At 33.1% G+C, this 21,346-nt stretch overlaps 1 protein-coding gene across 1 annotated transcript in view; it reads right to left on the bottom strand.

Annotated features, from left to right (window-relative positions):
• Positions 1-1,456: 1,456 nt before the first annotated feature.
• Positions 1,457-21,346, bottom strand: part of Smc3 (structural maintenance of chromosomes 3) — a 34,116-nt gene continuing 14,226 nt past the window's right edge. The window contains exons 11-29 of the mRNA XM_027930330.2: positions 20,785-20,949; positions 20,358-20,479; positions 19,180-19,393; positions 14,588-14,691; positions 14,307-14,406; positions 13,728-13,888; positions 13,237-13,378; positions 11,735-11,885; positions 9,429-9,581; positions 8,368-8,519; positions 7,072-7,230; positions 6,254-6,361; positions 5,669-5,777; positions 4,522-4,769; positions 4,221-4,433; positions 3,752-3,943; positions 3,418-3,595; positions 2,451-2,557; positions 1,457-1,859 (exon numbers count right to left, since the gene is read on the bottom strand). Of these exons, the coding sequence (XP_027786131.1) occupies positions 1,788-1,859; positions 2,451-2,557; positions 3,418-3,595; positions 3,752-3,943; positions 4,221-4,433; positions 4,522-4,769; positions 5,669-5,777; positions 6,254-6,361; positions 7,072-7,230; positions 8,368-8,519; positions 9,429-9,581; positions 11,735-11,885; positions 13,237-13,378; positions 13,728-13,888; positions 14,307-14,406; positions 14,588-14,691; positions 19,180-19,393; positions 20,358-20,479; positions 20,785-20,949 (2,850 nt within the window). The 3' untranslated portion in view covers positions 1,457-1,787. The remainder of the gene's footprint in view (positions 1,860-2,450; positions 2,558-3,417; positions 3,596-3,751; positions 3,944-4,220; positions 4,434-4,521; positions 4,770-5,668; positions 5,778-6,253; positions 6,362-7,071; positions 7,231-8,367; positions 8,520-9,428; positions 9,582-11,734; positions 11,886-13,236; positions 13,379-13,727; positions 13,889-14,306; positions 14,407-14,587; positions 14,692-19,179; positions 19,394-20,357; positions 20,480-20,784; positions 20,950-21,346) is intronic.

Here is a 21,346-nt window from a genome sequence, read left to right on the forward strand (position 1 = left end):
GTTTTGACAATTCCTCAAAATGTTACCATATGAACCAATAATTCCATTCCTAGATGTGAAAACATGCCCACATGATAATTTGTTCCCAATATTCACTGTAGCATTATTTATAATAGCAAAAAGAGAGAAACAATCCAAGTGTCTAACTGATAAATGAATTAAAAAAAAAAAAAAAAAAACCATGGTACACATTCATATAACATTATTCAGCAACAAAAATTCACACACACTACAACATGGATAACGTTGAAAACACTCTGCAAAGTAAAAGAAACCAGTCACAAACGAACATATATCATATGCTTCCATTTATATGAAATGACCAAAACAGGCAAATCTATAGTACAAAACAAAGTCAATTTGGTTGCCAGGAGCTAAAAGGAGGGAGTTGACTGGTAACAGGCACAGGGATTCCTTTTGTTGCTGTTGTTGTTTTAGGCACTGGGGGTTGAATCTGAGGTGTTTAACCACTGAGCAACATCCCCCCAATTCTTTTTGAGACAGAGCCTCACTAAAGTTGCTAGGCTAGCTTCGAACTTGTGATCCTCCTGCCTTGGCCTCCTGAGTTGCTGGGATTACAGTTGTGTGCCACAGTGCCTAGCTCAGGGTTTTATTTTGGAGTAAAAATGTTCTAAAATTAAATTTCAGAAATGGCTGCACAATTCTGTGACTATACTAAAAATACTGAACTACACATAGATCACATGGGTGAATCTTATGGTGAACGAATTATATCTCAAGAAAGTCATTTAATAAGATAAAAATCCCTAAAGACCACCCCCAGGGGGGCAATTTCAGTAATAAAACCTTCTAAAACTATTTACTTAGCCAGAAAAACAAGGAAATTATAAGGCTCATTTTTTTTGGCACTAGTGTTCTCACACTTAGAACTATTTTAAGCACACAAGTTCTATTAAATACACTGCCATCTAAAAAATAATAATTTTTAAAGAACTCATTATACCAAGTTGAAGCAGGGGGCTCTAATCATCACTGAAGGTCAAAATCACTATGAGGAACTTTAGAAATAGCAATAACTAGAATCCCAACCATTTAAGATTTTGATTCAACATCCAATAGTGTTATATTTTTAAAAGTTCCCCATCAAGTACACAATGAGACTCACTGATGAAATTTAAAAAAAAAAAAAAAATATGGAAGTACACCTTTTAAATAAAAGTGACACTTTCTTAGGCAAAATAAAAAGTACACGTTTAAATTATTTTTATTACTGTTGTGTGTGTGTGCTACAGGGGATTGAACCCAGGGGTGCTCTACTATTAAGATACATCCTCAGCCCTTTTTATTTTGTGAGACAGGGTCTCACCAGATTGTAACCCACCTGCCTCAGCCTCCTGAGGAACTGGGATTACAGGTGTGTACCACCAAACTCAGCCAAGAAAAACTGGTTTCTAATCAGTAAAATGACAAATAAAAAGCCACATAAAACACAAAGTCATAAAGCCAATCATTTAATTGAGGCTATAAAAAAAGATGCAGTATAACTGACAATTAGAAAAGAATATTTAGAATGTTTCAAAAGATTTAAAATAGGAGAAGCAGGGCACTTTACAAAAAGCTGTGTGAGAAACAAAATTTTTTAACTATTAGTAGAAATGTAACATTACAGAATATCTTATAAAATACAAAGACAGAATAAAAAAGGACTATGTGTGTTCTAAGTCTGACAACAATAAAGACCAATATTTAGCTTAAATTTACAGTTCCTGTGTATGAGAACCATGTTATTATATACATCTTCCAAATCTGTGGGCAATATTTTTCAATTAACCATGTGTAGTATCATCTTCTACAAAGTCCTTGGCCATCTCCGCTGTGATCACATCAATATGACTAACCTGCAGAACAATGTTGAAAACATTACATCTTAAACAATTATTATCTGTGTTTGCCCTGTTTAAGGTAATGTTTACAATACACAGCCTAGTCCCTGTAAATTGTACGTATCGTGTCAAATGATTCTAAAGCATTGTTAAATCTTTATTTATAATAGTGATTATTCAATAGGTGGGTTTAAAAATATTATACATTTAATGCTCTGAAGATATAGATTAGTAATTATGCCTATCATCCTGAACTTCCTTTTGTTCAGTTTAAATTATTTACTATTTCATCAAAGAATCTTAAGACTGGAAGACAACCAGGAAAAGGTATGAGTGGGACAGCCAAATAGAACTAATTGTTAAAGACTATGCTTTCAAGAAGCATTGAGTAGACCTGACAGGAAGATATTGTCTTTTGATATCAATGAAAATAAAGAAAATTCAAACAATAAATGCTACAAAATATCTGCTAAACTTCATAGATATTTGGGAAAAATGTATTTACAGAGACAGATTAGTAATTATTTGTCTTCTTTCACAATTTAACATAAAATCAGAATTCAACAAATTCAATGCTTATTAACAAACAACAACAAAAAAATTTACCTTGTTTCTGAACTTCACACCATAGAATTTGTCAGCTGACTCAAGCAGTTCAGGCCTAAAAGTAGTTGTAATAAACTGAGCATGTACTGCAAGTTCCATAATCATATCTGTAAAAAGAAATAATTTAATAAATCCCTTTTCTCAGGAGATCTAAAAATTAAAAAAAAAAAAGATATTTTTACTCTTATCTAAAATTCAAAATTGTCAGAACAGCCTTTTTTCCCCCCCTTTGGTAATGGCAATTGGAACCCAGGAACACTCAACAACTGAGCCACATCCCCAGCCCTCTTTTTTTTTTTTTTTTTTTTTTTAGAGACAGGGTCTCGTTGAGTTGCTTAGGGCCTCACTAAGTTGCTGAGGCTGGCTTTGAACTCACATCCTCCTGCCTCAGCCTCCTGAGTCACTAGGACAGCAGGCATGTGCCACCATGCCTGGTTCAGCCTGTGACTTTTATTTTCCATGCACACAACTGCAGAAACTACCAATTTAACTTCTTCAATTAGGAACAAAGCTTTAAACCCAGTATCTTAAAGCTACAGAAACAGTTGTTTACTTATAAAGAATCTTCTAATGGTTTTCTCATACACACATACATATCATCTTTCTTCTGCTATCCACTACCCCCCCAAAACCTTTTGGACTTATAAGAATTAGACTTTTGAGCACAAAACTGTTTGTCAGGTACTATTTTAATGCTGAGTAAACAAAGCAGATTTTAATAAAATTTAATTAAAGTAATTTTCACTTAATTCAAAATAGTATATCTATTTCTCACATAACTAAACCTTGAAAAATAGTCAAATACCAAACTTCTAAAAAACTATTAAAAGACAAATTATCTTGTTTACCTAGTATATACAATCTACTTGCCCCAAATATTTCCGACAACAAGAAAACATAGTAATAAAAGAGGTAAGGTATCACCGTTAAGCAAGTTCTCATTTTAAGCACAAAACCAAAACTGTACCTGACACAGCCTTTCGGTGTTGAGCATCCAGAGCTTGGTCAATTTCATCAAACAAGTAAAAAGGAGCTGGGTCACATTTCTGAATGGCAAAAATCAGAGCAAGGGCTACTAAGGATTTCTGTCCACCTGAAAGCTGTTGCATTTCCCTCATTTCACCTTGTTTTCCTGTAAACGACACCTAGGAAAACATATTAAGAGTTAATATCCCAGAGGGTAGTAGAATCATTATCACTTCTTAAATTAAATTGCATATGAAGTATAATTTAGATGTGCAAAAGATTCTATAAATTCTATGATATTGTAGTGAATAAAATAAAAGATACAAATATTTTACCCTAATTCCAACTCCTGTGAACTGGTCAACTGATGGAACACTGCTTTGTGACCCAGAACCCCTCTCACTTTCACCACTCCCTTCTCCTTCATCCTGAGACTGACTGCCTTCCACATCTCCTTTCTTCATCACCAGAGTAGCTTTGCCGCCAGGTACTAACTTCTGGAATACTTCACTGAAGTTCTTGGATACCTTAAAAAAAAAAAAGTGTCAATTCAAATATAAATTTTGCTTAAAAGGAATTATATATACTACTACTTAAAACAAAGACAAGTATTTAAAAGTATTGGGAATATTTTTTATATTAAGAACAAGAGATAAAGATTCTTCTCAGAGTTACATAAAAACATCCAAATTACTACAAGTTAGCAACTTATATACCAGATTTATTCAAGTATATTAGATTAACCTTACTGAGTAACAGATGAAGTTTTCATCTTGCATTTTTTAAACAATAAGCAGAACATACCTGTTTGAAAGTTAACTGAATAGCTTCATATTTTCGAAGTTCGAGTACATTCATCAGTTCCATAATTGATTTGTACCCCCTATCCAACTCTTCTTGACGCTTTATTAACTTTTCTTTCTGCTCAGAAAAATTTACAAACTGATCTAAAGCTTTTTTGTTGACATGGCTGTACTTCTTTAACTCAGTGTTGCACTGTTCGAGTTTTCGAAATAACTACAAAGAAAAGAAAATATGTAAATAAATTCACATACTACAGGGAAATCTGCAATGAAACTTCAAATTTAAATCCTTGTTGATTTACTTGTTTGAGGCTCAGTGTCTGATACTTTTCAAATGCTTCCTGAGGAAGTGATCCAAGTTCTCGAATTTTCTTCATACATTCTTCTTTCTTTTTCAATAGCATGCCTTGTCGATTTGTCATCTTTTCCAGTTCTTTAGTATCATGATTTATAGCATCCATGTGTTCTTTTTCCATATTTTTCCAACGCTCCATACTCTTCTGAAGCTCCTTAATTCCAGCTTCTGTTTTATCAATGGAATTGTCCAAATCTAAGATGGGAAAGAAACAAAATTTGGCTTTAGACTATTAGACCCACAGTGCTATTTGAGCAAGATTTTTAAAATGAGCAAATCTTCCAAAATAAATACATTTTAACCTTTTTCAGAGTTTGCTTAAATTTTGCTGTGAAAATGCACATATACCACTTAAGTCTGGACAAAATACATGAGTTACTCAAGAATAATCATAAGGGTTGGGGTTGGAGCTCAGTGGTGGAACACTTGCCTAAGACATGTGAGGCACTGGGTTCAATCCTCAGCACATCATAACAATAAATAAATAAAATAAAGGTATCGTGTCCAACTACAACTAAAAATATTTTTTGAAAAAATAATCATGAAACTTTCCATTTCATAGTTTTGATTATTTAATGTTCATATTTATAAATAGCTAAAAAAATTACTTTCTTCTCAGTAACTATTAAGAAATTTGATTCAGGAATTTCATCTTTTGTTAACTAAATAAATAATTACAGTCTCTCTTAATATCACCAGAAATCTATCCCAACAAAAAAGTTTCTATTTAGGGGCTGGGGATGTGGCTCAAGCGGTAGCACACTCGCCTGGCATGCGTGCGGCCCAGGTTCGATCCTCAGCACCACATACAAACAAAGATGTTGTGTCCACCGAAAACTAAAAAATAAATATTAAAAAATTCTCTCTCTCTCTCTCTGTCTCTATCACTCTCTCTTTAAAAAAAATTTTTTTTAAAAAGTTTCTATTTATATTTAACCTACTAAACTCTATTCACTATTAATTGCTTATGGTGATGGAAAAAAATTATTACTACATGCTTCTGCCTATTTGGATGTTATTTTTATCACAAGCATTTTATAAACTAAGCTAAATTTAACATAATACCATAATTTTTTTACTATATACAAATTCACCTTCTGATCGTGCCATAGTATCTTTGACTCTTTTATTAATGGCTTCAAGTTCTGATGTTGTGGCAGTGAGAACAGTACCCCCTTCTGTCTCTCTCAGTTCATTGAGTTCCTACAATAGAAAAGGACCTCTGAGTGTTAAACCATAAAATATGAATTTTGTTAGTTTCAAAATGTTGACTGCCATTAGTTGCTATAGTTATTCTCTAGTTTCTACAAAGAGTTCATATGATTGCAAATACTTGACAGTATACTAAAAGCGAAACAAAGTAATGACATAATTAATAGAAAATTGCTCAACATGACTTTAATGAGGAAACACTAGCTAACATTTACTGAGCGTGTAGAATGTACCAAGACAGTTAATTATATGAAGCAGACCTACTATTTTACACAAAAGGAAACAGAAAATAAATATTAAATGACTTGCCAAAAATCACACATCAGGTAGGAGTGCCAGAATTCCAACCCAGGGCTAGTGTGCAGATAGCTGTCTATCCTAAAAGCCCATGCTTTCAATCACATCCTCTCTCATATAACCACTTTTAGTAGGTTATCACCACAGAATCCTCAAAAAGAACAAATTACCTGTTCTACTTGGTCCAAGCGTTTCCTCAAATTTTCATTGAGATAAGTTTCTACTCGAGTAATAATACCTTCTAATTTAATTCTTTCATTTAGTAATTGTCTGTTTTCCTAAAATTAAGAAATAAAAATTAGTTTTCTACCTAAGCAGTAATATTTCAGACATTTTTATTATCTGCACCATTGTGTTGAAATGAGCTCAAACGGAGTTTTATATTTTAAACCTTTTCAAGAAATCCTATATTTAAAAAATTTTTCTCTTTCTCATCTGTTCAACAGAATGCTAAGTTTGGTGCCTGGTTTTTAAAAGACATGGTGCCGAGAAATTTTATTTTCTTGTTTTTTATTTTTTGGTCTCAGTGTTATTTATAATTATGCATTAAAAACATCAAATGTTATTCAAGAAAATATTATTGAATATATAAAGTTGGTCCGATCAGTATTTATATTTGATTTAAGTAGCTCAATGGTACTAATGATAAATGTGCATTAAATAACAAAGTGAAGATTTCTTATATAATCCTAACATACCCCAAATGTCTTAGAAACACCTAATTAAAACCTTACTTACTCCTATGAGTATTAAGGCCCAAGTCTCATTTTTGTATTTTCTCAATATTCTTTTCTTTCATACTGCATTGGTTCATTATCATTATATATGATAGCAGTAACCATTGTACATATACATATGTGCACATAAAATAATTTGGCCAATTTCATTCCCCAGTAATTCGCCTTCATATTCTTTTATTTGGCAAGAAAGGCAATTTTCATAACAGCTAATTATCAGCGAATTTTTTTTCCCCATCAGGTGTACTTGCCTGCTGAAGTTGACGAATTTCATCATTCAGTGCATCTACCCTTTTCTGATCTTCCAGACTAAGTTGAGAAAGCAAATCAGTTCCTAGTTCCGCTTTCAGTGATTCTCTGGTGGACTCCATAGCATGCAAACTTGCTTCCAAACTTTGTAAGCTACGTTGCTACATGACAAATTATCCATTTCTTAATAAAGGTATTAACCATTATTACTAATAATGAAAAACTAGAAAAAATCTACATGACATTAAAGCCAACTAAAATAATCACAACCCAATTAAATATTAGGTGCTATAATGTGTTGCTAAGTTATAATGTTCTGTAGGTTAGGTGTATTAAATGCATTTTTCCTTGGGATATTTTCAACTTCTGATAGGTTTATCAAGACACAATCCCATCATAAACCAAGGAGCAACTGTACTTTTTCTTTTTTGTATTATTTTTTCCCTTCCTTTTTCCTTTCAATGGTATTGAGTAAATGAACTCAGGGTCACAAGCATGCCAGGCAAGCATTCCACCACTGAACTACATACCCAAACCCCTATACTAATTAAATCTAATATTTAGAAAAGAAAAGAAAAACATTTACTCTGTGAGGGAGGGACAAACCATATTTCATGGTTAAACTATACAAAACTTTTCAGAAGTATCCATAGGAACAAAAAGAATGTTTTGGAAGAGTGTAACTGTGAGCATTTCTTTCTTTCTTTTTTTTTTTTTTTAATCTCAGTACTACTGAGATTCTAAATAAAAAGTTCTTGCCTAAACTGCTTCAAGTTTAAGATACAATAATGAACTATTCTTTGTATAAGTCTGCTTCTACTCATTTTAATATAATCTGGACAACATTCAGTCAAGTATTCAAATAGTTTCATAATGCTTTCTAGACAAAAATGGATACTGACAAATTAAATACCAATTATCAGACAGCACTATTATGCCATATCTCAAAATGTCTGTTTATCCAATTAAGGTGTGCAGCCTGAATGCAATCTACAATAAAAGATTCTGGGTACATATGAATTTAAGTACTGTACAGAGAGATGTAAATGTCTAGAAGTATGGGTTCAAATAAAAATGGAATATATGAGATTCAATGATAACCCATATAATACATGATTCACCCCCAATTCTATATAATCACAAGGATCCTTTTAGTTTTGTTATTTGCCATGCCAGGGTTGAACCCAGGGCCTTACATACATTGGATAAGTGCCGTACTACTGAGCTACATCCCCAAGCTATCACCCCAATTCTATATAATAAAAACAAATCTATAATAAAAGACATACTTAACAAACCTTAGGCATAAAGGTCTTCTCTGACTGCTGCCGCTTCTCTTTCAACATCTTCATTTCTGATAATATGCTGTCTCTGGATGCTTTAAATTTCCTTTGTTGGGTTTCTATCTGCTGCATTTGATTCATCAACTGATCAATTTCATTATTAATCCATATACAAGGCTAAGGAAAATTCTTACCAGGTTATATGTCACATGTTCTAAAAGTATGAAACGTAAATCTTGGCTATGTTAAAGCTAAAAAGCTCAACTGTTGTTTTGTGTTGCTGTTTACATTGATGGCACAGAAGCTATAAATTCAGTTAAAAAAAAATACCAGTTTTACTTAAAATGTCCTTGTAGTAGTAACAAATAACTATTCTCAATGTTCAAGTACCTGTATTCTTCACATTGTATGAGAAACTAGGAAGCACACATCAAGTACTCCTGTATTTTCAAAGCACTGTTTGTTTTTAAGAAAATGCATATGGCAGAACTATTTCAGTTGTGTGCTGAACTAGCCACTCTCCATGTTGCACAATTTTTATTTCAAAGAACAACCATGGTTACTCAGATTTGCCTATTTCATGGCCATTTCCTCCACTAATATTAAATCTGCGTTTGCACCAAATGACCTCAGATAGTAAGTTCTAATGGACATTTTTCATTCCTGATATACTGACATCCATACATTATAGGGCATTACCCATACCTCCAACCCTTCTCCTTGGAACACCACCCAGGTTTCGTCCCACAATTCAGTGACTAATCCTTGGTTTCCTCTTTGCCCGATAGCCTTAAAAACTTGGTGTTCCTAAGATTCTTTTCCTTCAAAAGTAAACACACTGGTATTAGCTACTAATAGTTAAGCAAAGAATCAATATAAAAATAAAAAGTTCTTTTTAGGTTTTTTTCCCCTTAGTCTTCAGAAGCTAAAGAGACAAACATAAGCTCTTCTGCTTAAATAAAAGCCAAAGTAAAACACATTATATATATATTACACCCAACATGTAAAAGATTAGCTACAATCAAAATGTAGTTTTCTCCACAGTGTCCACCATTAAGCACAAAATAAAAAGATATTTTCAATATTTCTGCGCAGGTTTTCATTGAGCTTTGCTTCAAGCTCACCCAGTTCTTCTTCTGCTTTTCTAACATCTTTTTGTAATTCAAGTCGAGACTTCCTTGTGTCATAATAACCTCCAGTTAGAGCACCCCGATGACTGACTTGGTCACCTATAAACAAAACATGATAAAGGTAGTGATTCTGTATAACAATTTTATTCAATGATAAACTGACTTATAATCAAATACTTATCAAAGGCTTTAAATTACACAATGAGAATTAAAAATGTACCTTCTAGATAAGCCTTAACATCTAGCAGAAAGCAAAAGTGCTAAAGACTAATGAGGACATATCAATATGACACTAAGAACTAGTTTGGAAAAAATCAGAGCATCAAAAATAATAGCAATGTAATAATACTGAATTAAAAAAATCCATGAGTCATAGTGATACTTAAAAATAAACAAGTAGCTGGGCACTGTGGTGCATGCCTGTAATCCCAGTAGCTCGGGAAGCTGAGGCAGAAGGATCATGAGTTCAAAGCCAGCCTCTGCAACTCAGTGAGGCCCTAAGCAACTCAGTGTTTAGACCCTGTCTCAAAATACAAAATAGGGCTAGGGTTGTGGCTGGTGGTTGAATTCCTGAGTTCAATCCCCAGTGCCAAAAATAAATAAACACACAGCACTCTTTTTTACAGAAAGCTAACAGTTAATATGTATAGAGGCAATGAAAGAATCTAAGAATTGCCATTTCAAAACCCCAAGTGTAATAAGTAGTTTAGGCAAGAGTCAACAAAGAATGCTTAAAAAGTTGTTAGGGAACCTAATATTCAGTTTTAAAGAACAACTGCACATATGACTTAGTTACAAAGGGGAAACGCCCCTTTACTGTTAGCTGAGAGATCTGCTAGTGATTGAATTTAGCATCACCAAGAGTGGGACATAGTAAATGATGCAGTAAGAGGTACACATCACTCATGTAAGCATTCATACCAAGAAAGTTTAACCTGAATTTAACCATAAGGAAACTATAAAATAAATTTAGAAAATGGATCACTCTCTAAGTCAATTTCAGGAGGTAGTGGGCTAAGAGAAGGGAACAGAAGAACTGTCTTATATTTAAAGAATCTAAAGAGAAGACATTGCATGTATCCTTGATTGAATCCTGAATAGAAAAACAATTCAAATGACATCATTTGAATGTGGTTACTTTTTAGATGTTATTAAGTTAATGTTCAATTTCTTAGGTGTAAGAATAATATAAGGTGGTTACAATGGAAAATGCTCTTATTTATGAAAACACAGGCTTAAGTTTTAGAGATGAAGAACCAAGATGCTTACAACTTATTCTCAGTTGGTTCAGCAGCAACAAGAACAAAACTGGGAATAGGAATGTTCTTTCTTTTCTCCAACAAATTATAAAGAAAAATTAAAAAATGAAACAATGAAGTCAAATAACATACCAAGAGTTCTTAACCTGCATTCCACAGATAACATTCAGACCTGTGACTTGGGTGGGGAAAAAATGTACATCTTTTTTTTTTTAACATTTATTTTTTAGTTGTAGTTGGACACAATACCTTTATTTCACTTATTTATTTTTATGTGGTGCTGAGGATCGACCCAGGATCCCACAAATGCGAGGCGAGCACTCTTACCACTGAGCCACAACCCCAGCCCCCCTAAAATGTACATCTTTATTTAATACTTCTTTCTGTAATGAATAACTATGGTATTGTAAGTACTCATAACTTTGTTATGAAGAGAAGCAAAATTATTTTCATGTAAAATTATGCTTGTCACAGATCTCAAAATTTTGTTTACATGTATCTGTGTTTCAAAATCTTAGTTACTAAAGACTTTGCTAAATCTTGTCTTTAATACATTTAATAATGCATTACTATATCATATTTTTTAAATATTGTGATACATACCAATATAACAGGTTTCCTTTGTGATCCAAAGTATATTACTTTATGCATTTAAATTCTTTTGAGAAAGGATTCATAAGCTTCAAAGAGCCAAAGGAGCCCACAGTGCAAAAAAGGTTAAGAACCAAATGTTTATACATTAAAAAAAAAGAAAAAAAAAATCAATATCAAGGGCAGCCTGATTGCATTCTCACTTGAACCCACTGTTTAAAAAAATGATAAAAAAAATCGGACATGGGTTTTTAAATACTCTTGAACCCTTTAATTACTATCCAAGATATACTCATCAGACATGCATACAGCTCAAGAGATATATTATTATACAGCTTGTTATATGTGTTAAAATTATTTATTAGATTTATTTGTTCAAAGTTAAGAATTACTATTACAAACCTTCCAAAGTAATGCAGTCCATAGTGAAAGCACGCGCCAGTTGGGTTGAAACTTCCATGCTTCGACAAATAAGTGTCTTTCCAAATACATGTTTGAAAGCTTTGTCAAATCTGGGATTGTACCTCAGTTTACTGATCATAGGAATAGCATCCTAAAAATGAATATTTCATTAATAAGCAAGGAGGTAACAATACAGCTAATTAAAAACTGTTTGCAGAATTATATCTTTATAAATACAAACACAAATATACTTCAAAACTACCAGTTTTTTTATTGAAGATATTGAAACAATCATTCTACTAAAATCTAGAGGGCTGGGAATATAGTGTACTGGCAGCAGATCTGGGCTGCTATTCAATTCCTAGCACCACAAAAAAAATAATAAAATGAAATATCCTGGATATTTAATCCTCAAAGTTTTCAATAGTAGAACACATGGTGATAAAAAGCTTAATAGCTCTGGAGTCAGGCTGCCCAAATTCAAATCTTAGTTCTGCCACTTATCATATGTGTGCTGGGATAAATTGCTTAATTTCCCTAGATAACAATTACTTACATACAAAACTTTGAAATAATAGTTTCTTCCTTTTAAAGTTATAAAGACTAAATGAGTTAATACATGCAAAGTAATTCATGTAGTATCTGCAGATGTCATGTATTTTCATTTTTTCCTCTTTCCTAAACTATCTGAAAAGGACTTTTATAGATTTTTCTGAATTATGAAATATATCCTACATATAAAAAATGTAATATGTACATATTAAGCTTAAATTAATAATTATAAAGAGAACACTAATATAACCACCATACACAAGAAACAGAACACTGTTGACAGTCCAGAAGCCACAGTAATTACCTGCTGGAGGTAACCATTATCACAACTTTGTGCTAATCACTTCCTTGCATATCTTTCTAATTCTATTACCTAAGTTCAGTTTTGTGTATGTTGTATAAATGGAACCACACTTCCATTCTTATGTGTCTTTTGCTTCACTCATACATCATGTTTTTAAAACTCAATTTTCCTCCACAATACTTAAGAGCTGCTATTATTATCAACATTCTGAGGACAAGGACCTCAAAGTAATAACATTTTTTTCAAGAATGATGTCTGAAGAATATTTTTAATCCACTTAAACTGTGCTAATTAGAAACATTATGCTTTCAGACTTTATCATCTTCCTAGCCACTTTTCATTTAATTTATAAAATATATTAAAAGCATAACCAGAAAACTTTTTAAAATTCCCTTTAAATGACAGTCCTCAGGAGTTTTTCCCCAATTCCATAATTTTATTATTGTCACCCTGAAGATTTACATATCTGCGATGATTTGTTTCATAAATCTTGGCTATAATCTCTGTTCTCCTCAATCCCACCAAACAGTAACTTTGCTCTAGGCTACTGAATCTCCATGTATAGTACCCAGGCACTAATATGTAATAAAAAGAATCTACAATAGAGGCAATTTAATAAAAGAGACCTTAACATATGTTGACTTACATTGGTTTCAGGATAGGCAGTATCCCTGACATCTAACTTGTTAAGAGGGAGAAAAGTGACCTCTCCGGGAAGATTCATTTTATTAAACTCCATTAAAATCTTTGTGCTGACTTCATCTGAATCAACAATGTGATAAAATAACCTACATATAAACAATAAAAAAGAAAAGACACATCTTTACTGCTAGATTTCAAAATATTGTAAACATTTAAGCATCAAACAATTCAGTTTTTCCATGTAATTCCGCTGTACTGAAAAAGATTAAGTAGAATATTCCAATAAAGGAAGGGGAGCCCAAAATAGGGAAAGTTCTACTTCACACAATTAGAAACAAATACTTGGCACCTGCTTCTTTAAAGTTAAATAAGGAACCTCAAGGATATGAGATAATGGAACACATATTATACAAAAACTATGAAGAGTTGTTTTTTAGGTTATTCTTATTCCCTCTTACCTCCCCAAACCCTCAATATCAAGCAAAAAAATTTCACCTGTTTCCAGCAGTGACTTCCACACATGTGTAAAAGGCCGGCTCACATTCAAAGTTATTCATCACAATGCCATGATAGCCATTTTGTACATGTTGGTTTATTCCTTTTCGACGAAAATGGTCCAACACTTTGTTTATACTGTCTATTCCATTTAAAATGGCCTATAAATTGTTTAGTGAAAAACATCAGTATCACCAAAGGCTTTCCTGCTGGTAAGAAGCCCATTACATCATACATTTAAATATATACCAGAGAGTAAACATTCTCCTCACCAAGCATATCATCCCCTTAAAATATGTCAACTACACTTAACACTTTATATTATGGGTCTGCTCTGTGACACTAGGGTGAAAAAATGGGTTCTTTGCCTAAAAATCAAAAGTGCTATCATTAATAACATGGTTGGTATACCATCAGGATAATTATATAATCTCTATTGTTTCACATTTATAGGATAAGTGATTTGGACTCTACTTTCCTATTTATTACCTAGAACTTAAGACCTACAGCTTGAAAGCTACTAAATTCTTGCAACAATGACTGACTCAACTACTTGGGTAATGCAAAGAACTTGCCTACCTTTCCTGTTGCTGCTCTAAGAAGTTGCTGCTTCTTTTCAAGATCTTCTCTTTTAGCAGCAAGTGCTTGCTGTTCTGCATTTTCCTCTCTCCACAAGTAACTAATTAATAAAAATTAGATGACCTTTAATTTTAAACACACATAAGATGCACTTACAATATACACTTTAGAATAAAATACTGAAATTAAACTTAGTTAATTTATAACATAAAGACCACGTAACAATCCATAATCAACATTACTAAAAAAAAAAAAAAACTGGCATTTTAGTCTATACTAACTTTCTTTCACTTTGTAATTCATCTTTCTTATTTTTTACTTCATAATATTTTCTGTCCAGTTCTTCTACTCGAGCTTTGACTTCATTGAGATCCTGATCCAGTTTCTATGGGAATAAAAACAATTCAAATTTAAAATTCAATTTCATAGTGACAATCCATAGTGACATTATGAAAGTAGATCACTGGGGCTGGGGATATGGCTCAAACGGTAACGCGCTTGCCTGGCATGCACGGGGCTCTGGGTTCGATCCTCAGCACCACATAAAAATAAAGATGTTGTGTCCACCGAAAACTAAAAAATAAATATTGAAAAATTCTCTCTCTCTCTCTCTCTGAATAAAGTCTATCTTTAAAAAAAAAAAAAAGAAAGTAGATCACTGGTTCCAAAAGCTAATGGAAGGAGAAATTAACAAGGGGAATGAGAAACATTTCTTAGTGACAAACATATTCACTATCTTAAATGTGATGACTTCACAGGTAATGTACTTTTTTAAGTATGTACAATTTATTGTATATCAGTTATACTTCATTGAAGCTACTGAAAAATCAAATTTTGATTTTTAAAAGGAGTTGGCAGAGTACAGAACAAGAAAACACAAACCGTAAAATGGATTATCCTAGAAAATATTGCTAAAAAGAAATTAATTTGTCATTAATAACCTAAACCTTACTACTTCTGTAATATTCACTCCAGAATTTTAGAATAAAAAAATAATAATAAAGCCTAGGAAAAAATAAGAAACATTACTGTAGCTTATTCACAGCTATCAAAGAGTTTCTCCTCCATATCAGTAAGTGAGACCAAGATATCATTAAAATCAGTAAAAAAGTCTAAATTTATTTTAAGATACACAGAATAAATGAAACAAACAAAACCATGACAAAACTACCCAAGACATTTTTTCATACAGCAGGTATTTTTTTTTTTTTTTTTTGGTAGTAGGGATTAGACCCAGGGCACTCTACTCATGAGCAACATTTCCAGCCCCTTAAAATTCTGAGATAGTCTAGCTAAATTTGCTAAGGTTGGGCTCAAACTTGTAGTCCTACTGCCTCAGGCTTTTGAGCTGATGAGATTATAGGCATGTACCACTGCCAGGTGGACTGATGAAATTTTTTCTGCATGTGTAGTTCTGGGGATCGAATCCAGGGCCTTATGCATACTAGGCAAACACTCCACCCCTGAGCCATATCCTCAGCCCCAGGTGTTAAAAATATAGCACAAAAGCTGGGGGTGGATGGGAAGAATGGAGGAACTCTGATTGGACAAAGGGGGTGGGGACAGGAAAGATGGTGGAATGAGATGGACATCATTACCCCAGGTACATGCATGACTGCACATATGATGTGATGCTACATTGTATACAACCAGAGAAATGAATCAATGTACAATGTGTACAATGAATCAAAATGCATTCTGCTGTCATATATACCTAATCAGAATAAATAAATTTTAAAAAATTGTAGAAAAATTAATCCAGAAAAAAAATGGATATTTTACATAGTGCTAATGTACTACAAATTCTTATCTATCCAGAATAAAAGACACACTTTATCTTCACAAGTGGTCATTCTGATAACACTAGGTGTAGCTGAAATACTGGAAAATAATAAACTTCAAGCATAAAAGAGAATAAATAAAGCCGCTCAATGGAAAATCTTGGTTTATCATCACTCTTTCAAAAATGGGATCTGCTAGCATCTTCAACAAATGGTGCTGGGAAAACTGGAAATCCATATGCAACAAAATGAAACTGAATCCCTTTCTCTCGCCATGCACAAAAGTTAACTCAAAATGGATCAAGGAGCTTGATATCAAATCAGAGACACAGCGTCTGATAGAAGAAAAAGTTGGCTACGATCTACATACTGTGGGGTCAGGCTCCAAATTCCTCAATAGGACACCCATAGCACAAGAGTTAATAACTAGAATCAACAAATGGGACTTACTCAAACTAAAAAGTTTTTTCTCAGCAAAAGAAACAATAAGAGAGGTAAATAGGGAGCCTACATCCTGGGAACAAATATTTACTCCTCACACTTCAGATAGAGCCCTAATATCCAGAGTATACAAAGAACTCAAAAAATTATGCCCTTCAATAGACGAATGGATAAAAAAAATGTGGCATTTATACACAATGGAGTATTACTTTGCATTAAAAAATGACAAAATCATAGAATTTGCAGGGAAATGGATGGCATTAGAGCAGATTATGCTAAGTGAAGCTAGCCAATCCCTAAAAAACAAATGCCAAATGTCTTCTTTGATATAAGGAGAGTAACTAAGAACAGAGTAGGGACGAAGAGCATGAGAAGAAGATTAACATTAAACAGGGATGAGAGGTGGAAGGGAAAGGGAGAGAGAAGGGAAATTGCATGGAAATGGAAGGAGACCCTCAGGGTTATACAAAATTACATACAAGAGGAAGTGAGGGGAAAGGGAAAAATAATACAAGGGGGAGAAATGAATGACAGTAGAGGGGGTAGAGAGAGAAGAGGGGAGGGGAGGGGAGGTGGGATAGTAGAGGATAGGAAAGGCAGCAGAATACAACAGACACTAGTATGGCAATATGTAAATCAATGGATGTGTAACTGATGTGATTCTGCAATCTGTATACGGGGTAAAAATGGGAGTTCATAACCCACTTGAATCGAAGTGTGAAATATGATATATCAAGAACTATGTAATGTTTTGAACAATCAACAATAAAAATTAAAAAAAAAAAAAATGGGATCTGCTAATGTTGGTGGTTCCATAAAATCAAGACAGAATTCGTTTTGTTTCAGTAAAGTATGTGTGGCTATAACAATTGAAACCACACTAATTTCCACATAAACGATTACCTAGCTTAAAAAGTGTTTTCTATTTTCTTTATAAAGTATTCTGACTAAAGCCCACAAGAACACATAAGACTTGCAAAGCCATTGAGCTACAATGTATTACTTCTTGTCACTTTTCCCAACCATTACATTGTTCATTCCTAGAATCACTTGTAGTTACTTTTGTTTTGGCTGTGTAATTATGTGAGTGAGTACAAAGAAAAAAGTTGTTCGTTTTTTTAAATGTGACAGGTTTTGGACACATTCAAGGCAAGTCACTAAAAACTGAATTTAACATAAATGTCAAGTTACCAAAAAAATAAAAAATTAAAAAAATCAAGGGAAGATTGAGGAACTGAACTGGTTTAGAGCAGGTAGAGGGAAATGACAACTAAATCAAACATATGATCCTAGATGGAATCCTGGACCCGGTCATCATTCAACTTTAACAGAAAATATGTTTACATGTGTGGTCATATGAGAAAATCTCCTGGAAATTATTTCCAGTCAGTCAGATTCAGAAGAAACATTCTTGGGCATTTTATCAAAAGACTGGTACATTAATGGACACTGATCTGCTTAAAATAAACTGCTTAAGATATATGTGCCAGGCGCAGTGGCACACGCCTGTAATCCCAGCAGCTCAGGAGGCTGAGGCAGGAGAATCGAGAATTCAAAGCCAGCCTCAGCAAAAGCGAGGCACTAAGCAACTCAGTGAGACCCTGTCTCTAAATAAAATACAAAATAGGGCTGGGGATGTGGCTCAGTGGTTGAGTGTCCTTAAGTTCAATCCCCAGTAAGCCCCCCACCCCCCCCAAAAAAAAAGATAAATATATGTGGGTGTATTACAAACATATATCCATATACATACACATATTTTAAAATTTTATACTTTTAGTGAGCTTTTTTGATAAACTAACTAATAAACCAACTGGTGCAGATTGTACCACCCCTTCTCACCCTATACTGTCTTACATACTCCTTTCTCATCAATCCCATCAACTTCTACACACCTGCACAAAGCTATGCATATCACTTAAGAAAGCATTTACCCCCAATTTCTCATTTAAAATAACATGACATCTTCCTTACTCTAGAAATAGTCTATCTTCTACTTCTATTTTTAAGAAAGGGAGGAGCTAAATATACATAGTAAATAATGCTAAGTTCATTTTGAAAATGCCTGTAAAATACCACTGTTTTAACCAAAGAATAACAAGTTATGGCAGAAAATTATTAGAATTTAAAAAATGGAAAAAACTTCAAGTTACTCAAGTTGTTTTAGACTTTTTCATGTTAAAATCAAGGGTAGATTAGATATACGCTATCAATCTATAAAAACATACTTTAAACATACCTAATCCCCATGAATAGGTATGACATGAACAAAATATCCTTAAAAAAAAAAAAAAAAAAAGCCAGGTATGGCAGCTTACGCCTTTAATCCCAGCAACTTGGGAGGCTGAGACAGGAGGACCACAAATTCTGAGCCTCAGCAACTTAATGAGATCTTCATTAAATAAAAAATTTTAAAAAGGGCTAGGGATGTCAATGGCAAAGTGCCCCTGGGTTCAATTAAAAGGAAAGAAAGGAGGAGGGGAAATTCTGCTACATATATATTAAACTGTACTGACCAATTTCTAAATAAGTATATTTTATGTATTTTAATAGTAAACAAAGTTGTCTAAAAATAAAACCAAGTAGATAAAACTGTATGTTTATGTCTTCTGAAGCCATTGAGGTCTTCTCAAAGCCATTACAAAAGTTCTTACATTATATTGCTCCAGATTTTTTTCTTTGTTTGCCTCAGTGTCTTCCAAATCCTTATGGATAGCCGCAATTTGTCTTTTCTTATCATTAATAGCCTGATCTAAAGACTTGAGTTCCTTTTTAATCCACTTATCCCTTTCTTCTTTTGATGTAAACTGGCTCCCTCGACCCTGCTTTGCATAAAGATCCGTTCTTTCCTGGGTGGCTTGAGCCAATCTACACAAGATATGAGAATAAGTTGAAAAATGAGAATAGGAAATAACCAAGTTTAATTATAATCTATAACATCAAGCATACTCAGAAACAATGATCCATTTTTAAAAATTACATTAAAAAAGAAATTAAGTGTAAAAAGCAATTACTATATAATAAAGTGCCTTGGACTAGCTAGTTATATTAACATAACTTTGAAATAACAATTCTAGTTAGGTAAATAGCCCATACTCTTAGAATTTCAGGCACTCAGTATTCATTCCAGGTCTGGGTTAGTCAGTTAATCTAGAGAATTATAGTGCCATTTTAGAAACTTAAAAAAAAAAAAAACACACACAATTACATTTAGCTACATAAACATCTTCGACTCTACTGTAATAAAGATACTCTAAAAGAGAAAACATTTTTAACATATTGAATATCAGTGTCCAGATTACAGAAAACATTCCTACAAAAAAAAAAAAAGAAAAATGAACAAAGGATATAAATAGCCAACTCACTAAAATGAATGTGTAAAAACATTAGACACTAAATCATGTGACATTAGCAAATGCTACCAAGTCCAATTTATAGACAGATACCAAAAGTAAAACAACATTAAGTGAAAAAAGATGATGCAGAATGAAAACAATGCAATTTGGATTAAAAAAAAAAAATGCTTGTTTTAAAAAGCCTAACATTTAGTTATGTCATCTTGAATAAGTTATTAAATCTTTCAAAGCCCAAAGTTCACTAAATTTAAAGTATAATTAAAGTCAGTTACACCACTTGTGAGTAGAAATAATGTAGGCAGTATGTACAATAACACTTGACCCAAAGGAGTTGTTTAACATTAGCTATTATTACTTTCAGGAGAACAGTTAACTTTTGCTCTTAATTACTGTGCCAATCCCCTCTTAACCCATAGCAATGTATATTTTACACAGAAACTAGGTACAAAATTAAGTGCAGCTAAAAATTTCCAAACCTAGCAATTCCTCGCTCTTCTTTTTCTTTTACGCTGTTGAATTTAGGTTCTGTTTCTGCCAGTTCTTTCTGCTTTTCTTCTATCTTTTCAAGCAATTTCTGCCTCTCTTTTAATAAACGTTTCTGTAAATAAAGCAAGATAAGTATAAATGTAATTTGTTTAAAAATTTTTGCTTAACTTTTATAAATCTAGCATAAAATGTTTTCGGGGGGGGGGGGGGGGCTCATGAGAAAACCAATCCTGGAACATAAGACTAATTTTTTGAAATAAAAAAAAAAATACAAAGATAGTACTTATAATATGCTACTTGATAATGTGGCATATCTTTTATAAAACATTCAAGGATATAATCCCATCACAGAACTATCTTCTACAATTCTTACTAACCTGAACATTCATGTCTTTCATTTTTAGCATTTTGACTTACCCTTTGTTCACTATTGCCAGCTAATTCATCTTGTAAATCCTTAGCTTTAAGCTCCAGTTTAGTCCTCTGCTTGATCTGCTCTTGTCTTTCAGCACTGAGCTGTTCTTTTTCTTCTTTCATAGCTGAAATTTTTGTTTTCAACTCTCTAACTTGACGCTCAATATCCTATCCAAAAAGTATCAAACAAATGAGTTAGGCAATCAGAAGTACAACAGCAGAACTATAACGCCATTAATTCTATCCATTCTTTTTCTTTCACTTATGCTTTTAGTATCACCCTGTCTTTCCAATTCTCAATCCCTGTGACTTCCCCTTATGGTTACCATTCCACAGTTCTGGTACAAAAGAATTTTTGTGGTTAAAAAAAAATCTAAGTAACCAGGCATAGTAGCACATACTTGTAAACCCAACTACTTGGGAGGCTGAAATGGAGGGTTATAAATCTGAGGCCAGTATGAACAACTTAATAACTTGTCTCAAAATAAGAAACAAAAAGGACTGAAATGTAGCTCAGTGGTAGAATACCCCTGGGTTCAAGTTCAAGTACTGCAAAAAATAAATA

This window comes from Marmota flaviventris, chromosome 4 (genome assembly GCF_047511675.1).
Source record: "Marmota flaviventris isolate mMarFla1 chromosome 4, mMarFla1.hap1, whole genome shotgun sequence".
Classification (NCBI taxonomy): domain Eukaryota; kingdom Metazoa; phylum Chordata; class Mammalia; order Rodentia; family Sciuridae; genus Marmota; species Marmota flaviventris.